The 13,037-nt window shown below is 44.1% G+C and overlaps 1 protein-coding gene across 1 annotated transcript in view; it reads left to right on the top strand.

Annotated features, from left to right (window-relative positions):
* cilp2 (cartilage intermediate layer protein 2) overlaps positions 1-12,484 on the top strand; it is a 55,302-nt gene extending 42,818 nt beyond the window's left edge. The window contains exon 9 of the mRNA XM_078198552.1: positions 986-12,484. Coding sequence (XP_078054678.1) covers positions 986-3,366 — 2,381 coding nt within the window. The 3' untranslated portion in view covers positions 3,367-12,484. The remainder of the gene's footprint in view (positions 1-985) is intronic.
* The last annotated feature ends 553 nt before the right edge of the window (positions 12,485-13,037 follow it).

Raw genomic sequence — 13,037 nt, 5'->3', positions numbered from 1 at the left:
AGAATGGCAGGATGTGTCGATAGGATAATAGTCATAGAGTCGTAGAGGTTTACAGCATGGAAACAGGCCCTTCGGCCCAACTTGTCCATGCTGCCCTTTTTTAAAAACCCCTAAGCTAGTCCCAATTGCCCGCATTTGGCCCATATCCCTTTATACCCATCTTACCCATGTAACCGTCTAAATGCTTTTTACAAGACAAAATTGTACCCGCCTCTACTACTACCTCTGGCAACTTGTTTCAGACACTCACCACCCACCCTCTGTGTGACAAAATTGTCCCTCTGGACCCTTTTGTATCTCTCCCCTCTCACCTTAAACCCTATGCCCTCTAGTTTTAGACTCCCCTATCTTTGGGAAAATATATTGACTGGCTAATCTATGCCCCTCATTATTTTATAGACCTCTATAAGATCACCCCTAAGCCTCCTACGCTCCAGAGAAAAAAGTCCCTGTCTATTCAGCCTCTCCTTATAACTCAAGCCATCAGGTCCTGGTAGCATTCTAGTAAATTTTTTCTGCACTCTTCCTAGTTTAATAATATCCTTTCTATAATAGCGTGACCAGAACGGCACACAGTATTCCAAGTGTGGCCTTACCAATGTCTTGTACAACTTCAACAAGACGTCCCAACTCCTGTATTCAATGTTTTGACTAATGAAACCAAGCATGCTGAATGCCTTCTTCACCACTCTATCCACCTGTGACTCCACTTTCAATGAGCTATGAACCTATATCCCTAGATCTCTTTGTTCTGTAACTCTCCCCAACGCCCTACCATTAACTGAGTAAATCCTGTCCTGGTTCGATCTACCAAAATGCATCATCTTGCTTTTATCGAAATTAAACTCCATCTGCCATTCGTCAACCCACTGGCCCAATTGATCAAGATCATAAGGGGTGGGCAAGATGCTCATGTGAGACATACGCATCTGGATGTACATTTTGTAATCCTGTGATCTTCTCTTTCTTGTCTCCCTTTCTTCAGCCAAAGGACAATCAAATTGCAACTCGGAACCACTGAAACATTTGATAAAATTGCCAGAGAACTGTTTTCAGAAGGCGACTAATTCCTTCTACTACAACGTCAGGAAGTGCCCCAACAGTAGGTGTGCCCGGGACCTGAACTTTGACCTCCGTTGCAAGGACAGCACGAGCTACTGCTGTGCAGTGAAGCGGATGAAGGACGTGGAGATTAGGTGTCAGGGCTACACCCTTCCTGTCAAGGTGGTAGCAAGCTGTGGCTGCAAGAAGTGCCTGGAGCCCAAAGTATTAATCAGAGGGAGGGCAGTGGCAGCTGATAATGGGGAGCCGCTTCGATTTGGACAGATCTTTGTTGGCAATGAGAGAGTTGGCCTGACGGGCTATAAGGGAACCTTCACCGTACAGGTCCCTCCGGAAACGGAAAGGCTTGTTGTCCAGTTTATTGACAGGACGAACAAATTTGTGGACACCATCAAAGTCTTTCCTTTTGACCGGAAAAGTGGCGCCGTGTACTTTGAGGTTAAGCTATTGAGGAAATCGAAACCAATAGAGGTTGACTCCACCAAAGGTATCACCATCCCCCTGGGAGAAATGGAAGGCAAAGACACCATTGGGAAGCTAGAAATTGCTCCCAACTCATTCCGCAGAAGCAACGGGGAAAGCTATCGTGGGAAAGTCAAGGCCAGTGTGACCTTTCTGGATCCAAGGAACATCACCCTCGCCACAACTGCATCGAGTGACCTGAACTTTGTGGATGAAGAGGGGGACGTTCTACCACTCAGAACCTATGGCATGTTCTCGGCAGACTTCCGGGAGGAATCATCGAACGAGGCCCTTGAAGCCTCCAGCGTTACAGTATACCTCGACACCGCCAGCGTCAAGATGCCGGAGCATGTCGAGCAAATGCGGTTGTGGTCCTTGAATCCAAACACTGGTTTCTGGGAGGAGGAGAGCCTTTTCCACATCGAGAAGAGAAAGCGCAACAAACGTGAGGAGCGGACATTCTTAATCGGTAACATGGAGATCCGGGAGCGTCGTCTTTTCAACCTGGACGTTCCAGAAGCCAGGCGCTGTTATGTGAAAGTAAGGGCCTACATGAGTGAGAAATTCTTGCCTGGTGAGCAACTGGAGGGAGTTGTGGTGACGCTGATTAACTTGGAACCTTTGCCAGGTTACACGGCCAATCCTCGGGCTTGGGGCCGTTTTGACAGTGTCATAACGGGGCCGAATGGGGCCTGCCTTCCCGCGTTTTGTGATGCTGCTCGGCCGGATGCCTACACGGCCTATGTTACAGCTGCTCTTGGACCTGAGGAGTTGGAAGCTGCTGCCTCAAGCCCTAAAATGAACCCCAACATCATTGGCGTCTCTCAGCCCTTCCTAGGCAAACTTGACTATAGGAGAACAGACCATGAGGATGTCCAGCTGAAGAAAACAGCCTTCAAAATTAATCTCGCAAAGCCCAATGCAAATAACATTGACGAGACCAATGGCCCAATATACGCATACCAGAATATAAGAGACTGTGAGAATGCCCCTGTCTCAGCCAACCACTTCAGATTTTACAAAGTAGAAAAGGACAAATATGAGTACAACGTGGTGCCTTTTGAGGAGAATGATTTGACCAGTTGGACTGGGGACTATCTCTCCTGGTGGCCTAATCCTCAGGAGTTCAGGGCCTGCTACATTAAGGTCAAAGTTCATGGGCCACTGGAGGTCATGGTGAGATCACGCAATAGCGGTAGCACTCACCCAGACACCACAGGCCAGCTGTACGGCATCCGTGATGTGCGCAGTGTGCGAGATATGATCAACCACAACGTTTCAGCTGCTTGCCTCGAGTTCAAATGTGGCGGCATGCTGTTTGACCAAAGCTCTGTTGACCGCACCCTGGTGACTGTGATCCCTCAAGGCAATTGCCGACGAACTGGGATTAATAATCTGCTGCAGGAATACCTGCGCAGACACCCACCCTTGGCCGTCAACAATGACACGGCAGCTTTCAGCATGCTGGCCCCTGTCGATCCCTTGGGCCACAACTACGGAATCTACACCGTCACCGATCAAAATCCCAGACTGGCCAAGGAGATTGCCATAGGCCGCTGCTTCGACGGCACCTCCGACGGCTTTTCCCGAGAAATGAAAGTCAATCTGGGAAACGCTTTGACCTTCAACTGTCAGGAAAAGCTTGTGACCCGCCAGAGCCTCTTTCAGCGGATCCAGAGTTCTCCAGCCGAGACCCTGATGGAGATTGGGGCAGAAATGAGGAGACAGGCACAAATCCGGCCTATGCAATCTCGGATTGTAGCCTACCCCTCAGGTCAAAGGAGTCGTCGGGCCCAGATTGTCAACAGAAACACAAGAAGGAGTGGACTTCCCAGACAGTAGATTGGAATGGACTTTTCTTAATCCTCAGATGATAGATATATTATAAAATCTGTACATAGTGAACTCTACAGTGATATTCTTGTTTACTAAGGCTCACCTGTTTGGTTAACAAGTGAGGAATTCTTCAGCATTGAATACAGTCAATCAAGGCCATATTTAACTCTGTATATTGCACATTCTGTTCGGGCATGTACTGTCCTTTCACCTCTGGGAATTCACCCTCCCAAATGATGGGGAGTCCCTCTTAGTTACAGATGAACACTGGGTAAGGTGGGTGGAGAGTGTCTCAAAGCAGTTTCTAGTGGAGTTGGCCTCGTAGCATGAATCTATCCATAATTTGACTCATGCTGACACCATTGCTCAGGGAATTCAGAAAGATGTTGGGCGTGGGGCATAGGCCTGTGATCGTGATGTGTTGTTTGGGTAGAACCATCATCATCTAAAATACTAATCCAAATGGCGTGGGCATCCATTCTCTTCCAAACATTTCGACCTTAGCCACAATGGATGATCTAATTATTGAAGTTCTGGTGAAGTTGGTCTTTAATATAGTCCAGCTGCTTCTTTCACTGTCGGCCTCTTCCTCTTCTTCCATTAATCCGTCTGGTGATGAATAGATACTCTAACCCTTTGCATGGATAACATGTTCGAAGAACTCCAATCGTCTTCTTTTCATATTGTTTAGTTTAGTTAGGGCATCATGATCAGCACAGGCTTGGAGGGCCGAAGGATCTGTTCCTGTGCTGTACTTTTCTTTGTTCTTTATTGAAGGGTTTGCATGTTCTTCCAGCCTCATTCGGTACTTCTTTGTTAATTATTTCCTCCATCCAGCTTATGATGGAATCCTTCTTAAGCACCACATTTCAAAGCTGTTGCTTTTCTTCATCATTCCCAACGCTCCGAGCATCACATCCTTATTACATCCATATTACTGACCAGGGATAACATTTTAGTACACGGATTCTCCTTTCAAATTTCAAGCTAATGTTTCTTCGGATGTTGCCTAATTTTGTAAGAGCACTTTTGGCTTGTTGAATCCTTTATCAGATTTCAGTCCTGCTTTTGACATGATGTTACTATGTGTTCTAGATAGTTGAATACATTGATGGATTGTAAATTGCTTCCATTTACTGTGATGTTATAGTAGTGATAAAGACAAAGGATGTTCCAGTATGCAACATCATGCTAAATGGAAGCAGGTTGGATAGTGAAGGATCTGGTAGTGTAGTAGTTATTTTATTGGACTAGTAATTCAGACAACAAGAATTCAAAGCTCCCACTAGTTTGAACAGTTGAATTCAGGCTTTTTTTAAACTCTGGAAAGAAGAATCCGACCATCAAGCTGTTAGAATGTTTTAAAGTCTAACCTGTTCACGAATATTCTTTCAGGAAGGAAGCCAGCTGTCTTCATGTGGTCTGTGTCTGTATGTGACTCCAGTCCCACAGCAAAACATGAGTGAACATAGGTGGGAGAGTGGAGAGAAGCAAATACTTTTGGAGAAATGAAGTGGTCTTGCTATACTTTACAAGATGCAATTGTTAAACTGCAGGGTGTTCTGTTTAGGAAATAATTCAATTTAGCTTAACTCCTTTTTATGGGAGCAGAGGGGCTGATATAAAACCAAAGTACAGGACAAGTCCTTTGTGTCGGAAATTCCTTCTTGCTGTTCAGAGGTTGACTACACAGCACAGTTAACCACAGTGTTGGTAACGTAGAGTGAAACTCAGTCAGTGAATTGGGAATATCCTGGGTAATAGCTGCATTGCAAGTAGTCGCTAGCTTTGTTCTTCAAATGAGGAGTAACAGTTGGATTGGAATCTGATGTTAGAGTTATACCATTACTCTTGTGCCGTGGTGGAATGGAAACTGTTTTACAGTGATACAAAACAAACAGTATAACTGCACCCTCGAATATCGAAGTGGGTCTCCTAAAAAAGTTTGAACCTTTGGGGGGTTTTCCTCACTTCATGTCTCGGTCTGTCTGGCTAGACGCATTGATTGAGATTGATTGTTCAATAATTCCATTATCGTCGTATCATTCAACTACCAGGGTGGCAGAAGGTGAACTAGGTGACCCTGTTCAGCAAATCCTCCGTCCCAATCTAACTCCTAACAGTGAAATCCTTGAATTAAAAAGCTAGTATCAGTGGAGTAACCATAAAGGTGTCAGATTGTTATACCATCCCACTTATTCACTAACATCCCTTTAGGGAATGAAGCTTGACATCTTTACCTGTCAGTTTTGCTAACCCTTAATTATTTTCTGTAGTAACCTTGTCAGTTTTGTATCAAATCACATGCAGGTTTTGAGCAGCATCTTGAAGGAGTAGAGAGGCAAAGACATGTAGGGAGGGAATTCCAGAGCTTAAGGCAGCTGAAGTCATGGCCTATATTGGTGGAGGGATGGAAATCAGGATGCACAACAGGCCAGAGTTGAAGTGCAGAGATCTTGGAGGGTTGCAGGGCTGGAGGAAGTTACAGAAGTGGGTAGGGATGACTTGGGCACCTGGGGGTGGGAAATAAACAGAGAGATCACAGTGAGATCCACAGATAGCAGTGTGGGCAGCACGGTGGCACAATGGTTAGAACTGCTGCTTCACAGCGCCAGGGACCTGGGTTCAATTCCTAACTTGGGTCATTGTGCGGAGTTTGCACGTTCTCTCCGTGTCTGTGTGGGTTTCCTCCGGGTGCTCGGGTTTCCGCCCACAGCCGGAAGATGTGCTGGTTAGGTGAATTGGCCGTGCTAAATTCTCCCTCGGTGTACCCGAACAGGTGCCAGAGTGTGGCGACTGGGGGATTTTCACAGTAACTTCATTGCAGTGTAATGTAAGCCTACCTGTGACACTAATAAATAACCCTAAACTTAAAAGTGAATAAAAACTAAACTACAAAATCTCCAAAGAATGCTCAATCATGAAAATGTTAATCTGGTCTAGATTAGCATAGGCTCTTCTGTAAAACAATTCAGCCCGTCCCTTCATTCTTTCCCTCAAATATGCAGAATCTTTCTTTTTAATTTGCAGGCAATAAAATCCAATCTTTCTGCTGTTATTTTCTTGTTTCTCAACATTACATGGCACATTGGTTAGCACTGCTGCCACACTGCGCCAGGGATCTGGGTTCAATTCCAGCCTTGGGTGACTGCCTGTGTGGAGTTTGCACACTCTCCCTGTGTCTGCGCAGGTTTCCTCCCACAGTTCAAAGGTGTGTAGGTTAGGTGGATTGGCTATGCTAAGTTGTCCCCTAGTGTCCAAAGATGTGTAGGTTAGGGGTATTAGCAGGGTGAATGTATGAAGCTAGAGGGATAAAAACCTTGATTGAATGCTCTGTTTGAGAGTCGGTACAGACGCGATGGGCCAAATGGCCTCCTTCTGCACTCTAGGGATTCCATAATTACAACAATGACAAACCTTCAAAGTATCTCACTGGCTATAAAGCACTTTGGGACATCTTGAGATGAAAGAATATGTGCTTATGGAGTGCCTTTTTATGAAAGGCCTTTTATGAAAAGCACTCTATAAGCTCATATTTTTCATCCTCTCCCTGATTAGTTTCAATATCTCTTCCTACTCTCTTGAGCTGTTGGACTTGGCCCTGCCCCTAGGTTTTTCGGTGCAAATATGAATGAAAAAAACCACCCTGCACAGTAAGCCACACGACAACCAGATAATTGCAGCAAGTTGGGCCAACAAAATTGAAAGAGCTTAGGAAAGGAAGCTAATGTTGTATTCCAGGGATGTCTTCGCTGCCAAGAAACAAGTGAAATATTACCTCTGAGGCTAAGATTATCAAATAAAATTTTGACATGGTTTTTGTCCAATTTTCCCAAGGGGTTCTACAATGGAGATTACTATTTTATCATAGTATTTAGTGTTTTCCATTTTACAACAGTAACTACACTCAAGTATTTAATTGGTTGTAAAGCACTTTCGGACATTATAAGACCATAAGACATAGGAGCAGAATTAGTCACTCGGCCCGTTGAGTCTGCTCCGCCATTCAATCATAGCTGATATTTTTCTCATCCCCATTCTCCTGCCTTTTCCCCATGACCCCTGATCCCCTTATTAATCAAGAACCTATCTATCTCTGTCTTAAAGACACTCAATGACCTGGCCTCCACAGCCTTCTGCAGCAAAGAGTTCCACAGATTCACCACTCTCTGGCTGAAGAAATTCTATTTTAATCCTATTTCCCTGCCCAACCCCCACTTTTTATACATTTTTCTGCTTCAAGTGCTTGGGCCATTCTCTTTTTTTAAATGAATCCCTGCCTCCATAACTATTTCACTGTTGCTTCTGAGTCAGATAATCATGAGTTCAAGTCCTGCTCCAGAGCCTTAAGCACAAAATCCAGGCTGAGACTCTAGTGCAGCAGAAGGAGTGCAGCACTGTCACAGACGCCATCATTCAGGTGAGATGTTAATCTGAAGCCTGTCAGACCCTTATGGTGGCTGTAAAAAAAAACAATCTAACAGCACTTATTGAAAAAAAAACAGAGAATTCTCCTGGCCAATGTTTATCCCTCAGCCAACACCTAGAACAAATGGTCATTAGCACATTGCTTTTTTTGTGCAAGTTTGCTGTGCACAAATTGGCTGCCATGTTTCCTACATTACAACAGCGACTACTTCAGAAAAAGTACCTCATTGGCTGTGAAACACTTGGGCACGGTATTAGATTGTGAAATGTCCTGTATGAATGAATTTTCTTTCATTTATTTATGAATGTTGGCTAACAGCAACTGGATTGCCAGAATGGCAAAATTATCATCACTGTATCATCAAGGTCTCCCTATGGTCAGGTCCACGCTGATCCATATTGAGAAGTGTTTCATAGCCTCATTCTACTCCAGCATTTTTCAGACCAGAGATTTACCCGGCCTTAACTTGAAACCAATACTGTGAGAGAATAACTAGATGCCATCAATATAACCAATAAATCAAATAGGGAATTCAAAAGGATACCAAAATTTACCCAAGGAGTGGTAAGAATATTGAACTCAGTATCCCAAGGAGTGGTTGAAGTACTGAAAATGCAAATATTGAGAAGCTAGACAAGCATATGAGGGAGAAGGGAGAGGGATACAATGATAGATTTAGACGACAAAAGATGAGGAGGCTCGAATAAGCATAAACACTGGCATGGGCTAGTTGGGCCAAATAGCCTGTGCCGTAAAGCCTATGAGAGTTGACTGCTTAAGTCTATATTTCAGCATCTTCCAAAGTATTATGTTGATAAATCAACAACCAGCCTCCACATTGGCTACACCTCCAGGACTTGAAATGTTTCAGTATCACAACAGCCTTAATAAACAATTACCAAAGCCAAATTGCACTGGAAGATCTAATTATCCATATGTAGATATAAAGGCCAATTTTAGAGTCAGTTTTGGATCTTCATACTCAAGTTTATCATTGGTGAGAAGCAATTTGAATTTCCTGCAGAAGTTAAACGAACAGTGTGATTGCACCATCCAGAGCTTGTATGGCCATTAACTAAATCCTACTGGCAAAATGAAGGCGTTTTAACAATAGTATTGCATTCATATAGCACATTTAACATAGTACAACATCCTATGGTGCTTTACAGAGAGTTTTCAATCAAAATTTGACTAAACACAAAGCGATATTAGGACTGGTGACTAGAAGCTTGTACAAACAGGCAGGTTTTAAAAACTCTCTGAAAGGTTTAGGGAGGAAATTGCAGGTCTGAGTGAAGGTATAGCCATCAATGGTGGGGCAATGATAATCTGCTTTGTGCAAGAGGCTAGAATTGGAGGAGTGCAGAGAGTTTGGAAGATTGTAGGGTAGGAGGAGGTTTAGAGTTAGGGAGGGCGGGGATCAGTGATCTGTTTGGATTGGATTCAATTAGGTCCTGGCAAGACCTTGCCGCCAGAAGAGGATTCATGTCTCAGAGATGAAGCAATAGTACTGTACCAGAACAAAAAAATACAAACACGATCTGTTGCAACAAAAAAGGAACAAACTGTCCAGATGGAAACACTGTTTATTTCATTTCTTTTGGCAGTCTTTGAGGTAATCCCAATGTGGTTGTCTCATCCAACTGGACTTTAAACTTAAAGCAACGCTTCATTACCTGTAAATAATTGTATAATTTATTTACTGCATGTTTATGTTTGTATCTTTAGTTATTCTTTTGTCATTCTTATGAGAAATGTACTGTCCTGTACATTGTTGTTATATGGAAGTCAGTAATATCATTGATTTGTCCTTACTCCTGTAGAGAACAATTTACAGTTTTGCTTTCTGCTCTCATCCTCATTAACTTATTCAGCCATACACACTCAAACATCTGCACATATTATATCCAACAGCACGCTTGAACACTCGTGCTAATCAAAGTACTGTAGATATTCCAGTAGGATTACTTGGGCGATAAAAGGGGCTGAACCCCCAACTCATCTTTGGAGAACACTAACTCCTTTCCCTTTTAATCCTGACTCCTCTCCCACATAGTCTCCAAGGAACAGTGGTCGGCATGTGTTAGGAGCTGAACTTGAGGAACTTGCGACTCCCTAGTGAGATGCCAGTGGAAAGTGGAGTTGAGGTTGAATATCAGACATGATCGCATTGGATGATTATAGGGGCTGGAAGAGCTATACAGTCTACTCCTGCTCCTATTTCTTATGCTTTTCCAATCGCCATGTTGCCTTTACTTAGACCAGTACCACATATCAGACGTCTAGAGTCTGATAATGGTTGCTGTTTAACAGCACCTTACAGCAGAGAAGATATGTTGTGACTGTGTCGGAAAGAACTATTCGAACAGTCCAAAGATGTGCGGGTTAGGTTGATTGGCCAGGTTAAAAATTGTCCCTGAGATGCGTAGTTAGTGGGATTAGCGGGTAAATATGTGGGGGTAGGGCCTGGGTGGGATTGTGGTCGATGGGCCAAATGGCCTCCTTCTGCACTGTAGGGTTTCTATGATTTCTATGATTAGGCCCAATATCCCTCTGCTCTTTCCCCAGAGCCTTGCAAATGTTTCCTTTGCAAATATTTATCCAATTCCCTTTTGAAAATTACTATTGAATCTGTTTCCCCTGTCCTTTAAGGTAGCGCCTTCCAGATCACAACTCACTGTGTAAAAAGGTTTCTCCTCATCTCCCCTCTGATCTTTTTGCCAATTACCTTAAATTTGTGTTTACCAACCCTCCTGACAGTGGAAACAATTGATCCACATTTACTTTATCAAAACTCCGCTTAATTCTGAACACCTCTATTAAATCTCCCCTCAATCTTCTCTGAATAGAGAACAATCCCAGTTTCTCGAGTCCAGTAACGGAAATTCCTCATTTCTGAAGGTTGTTAATCTCCTATTTGTCCTCTCCAAAATTTAGACCGGCACATTTCAGAACAGTCAACTGTGTGTGTGGGAGGCATTTCTCCCACATCACCATGGTGTTGCTTTGCTGGGGTTGCTTTGTGTTCCACTGTAGTTTACCTGTGACTTGTTTCTGGATGTACCTATCGCTGTTATATTGTGCTGTATTCAGCCAGTTGCTCAATCTCATGGTATTTGCTGAACCACTGTTCACTTTGAAAACTTTTCAATAAAGAGTTGGGGGGAAACCTTACAGCGTCCCATGTGTCTGCCGTGGTTCTTTCAGTGACTGAATGAGAGAGGAGACAAGGTTTCACCTCAATCCCCATGTGTTGAATTAGCTAATCAGTTAGCCTCAGAGCGATAATTAGTCCGCCATATCAGATGTGGCTCAGTCGGTTACACTTACCTGCGATAGAATGTTATATGTTCAAGTTCCACTCTTCAAATTATAGAACAATACAGCACAGAATGGAGCCATTCAAAGAGCAATCCAGTTATTCCCACTCCCAGGTCTTTCCCCATATCCCTGCAAGTATTTCTCCTTCAAATATTTATCCAATTTCCTTTTGAAGGTCATGATTGAATCTATATCCACCAACCTAACAGTGCATTACAAATGCTAACCACTCGCTGTGTAAAAAAGTTTCCATTTATGTCACCTCTGGCTCTTTTGCCAATCAGTTTAAATTGGAGGTACCCTCTGAGATGAGACATTAAATTCAGGTCTCATCTACCGTCTCAGGTAGATGTTGTTGAAAGTGATGTGGGCAATTTCTATCCCTTAACCAATACACAAGAACAGATTAGCTGATCATTATGACATTACTGTTTTAGGAGCATAAGAAATAGGAGCAGGAATAGGCCATTTAGCCCCTTGAGGTTGTTCCACCATTCAATTGGATCATGGGTGAGTCTTGAACACAATCCCTTAACATCATTAATAACTAGAAATCTGTTGATCTCTGTCTTGAACATACTCAGTGACCGAGCCTCCATCGCCCTCTGGGGTAAAGAATTCTAAAGTGTAGAAATTCAGTCCTAAATGGCCTCCTTCTTATTCTGAGATGCTTGCTCCAGCCATGGGAAACATTCCTTGTCTAGATTCTGTGTGCCTCAATGAAGTCACCTCTCATTCCTTTAAGCAAGGCTTGTCCAGCCTTTTCACTGCAGGGGGTGGGGGGGTCGGAGACACATTTTCATTTTTTTCTCACTCATGGGACTGATGAGCAAATTTTGGAAAAATAAAGTTTGGCACAACAATGAACTGAATTTCAAAACAGTTCAGCAAAAAACAATTGAACAAATGTAAAACAATATCATAGCAAAAAAATTGTTGAGTTAAAGAGAAAGCCATAAAAATGACCAGGTTGTTGGAGGTCAGTGTAATGTGGGTGGGAATGTGTGGGTCCATGCGTGTGTAAGTGTTGGTGTATGGGTGGTGAGGGTGAGTGAGAAAACTGAGACCATGTGAGGCAGACTCACACCCAGCCCATCCACTCACTCAGTCACTCACTTCCACACCCACTCACTCAATCACACTCATTCTCATATAACCATTCACTCAGTTCCACATTCACTCGCTCCCACACACCCAGTCGCTCACCCACTCTTTCCCACACAGTCACCGTCTCCTCCCCATCCCACCAAAATTACAAAACTACAACTTCCCCGGGCCCACTGCAACTTGGACCTCCCTGGCCTACCAAGACCTCACCCTCCCCAGCCCTGACGTACAAGTCACTCGGGCTCCAAACCTGTCGCATCTGTTTCCCCATGCTCTAGCCCTGCCAGACCCACTTTCAGACTCCAGTCCCACTGTACCTATTTCCCAGATTACAATCCGGCTGTACCCATTTTAAAAATTATTTATTTGTGTCACAAGTAGGCTTACATTAACACTGTTACTGTGAAAACCTCCTAGTTGCCACACTCCGGCACCTGTTCGGGTACACTGAGGGAGAATTTAGCATGGCCAATGCACCTAACCAGCACGTCTTTCGGACCGTGGGAGGAAACCGGAGCACCCGGAGGAAACCCGTGCAGCCTCCACACAGTGACCCAAGCGCGGAATCGAACCCCGATCCCTGGCGCTGTGAGGCAGCAGTGCTAACCCACTGTACCAACATGCCGCCCTTTCCCAGACTCCAGTGCTGCCATACCCGTTTCCCCAGACTCCACTCCCGTTGTACCCATTATCCGGACTCCAATCTCACCGTACCCATTTCCCAGACTCTGGTCCCATCATACCTCGCTCCATGGGTTCTGGCCCTGACATATCTTTGCTTCACGTCCACCAGCCTTCAGTTCACTATTTACTGCTCGGC

Source organism: Mustelus asterias, chromosome 26, assembly GCF_964213995.1.
Source record: "Mustelus asterias chromosome 26, sMusAst1.hap1.1, whole genome shotgun sequence".
NCBI lineage: Eukaryota > Metazoa > Chordata > Chondrichthyes > Carcharhiniformes > Triakidae > Mustelus > Mustelus asterias.
Note: the sequence above shows the minus strand (reverse complement) of the source record. Positions and strands in the feature narration are given on the sequence as shown.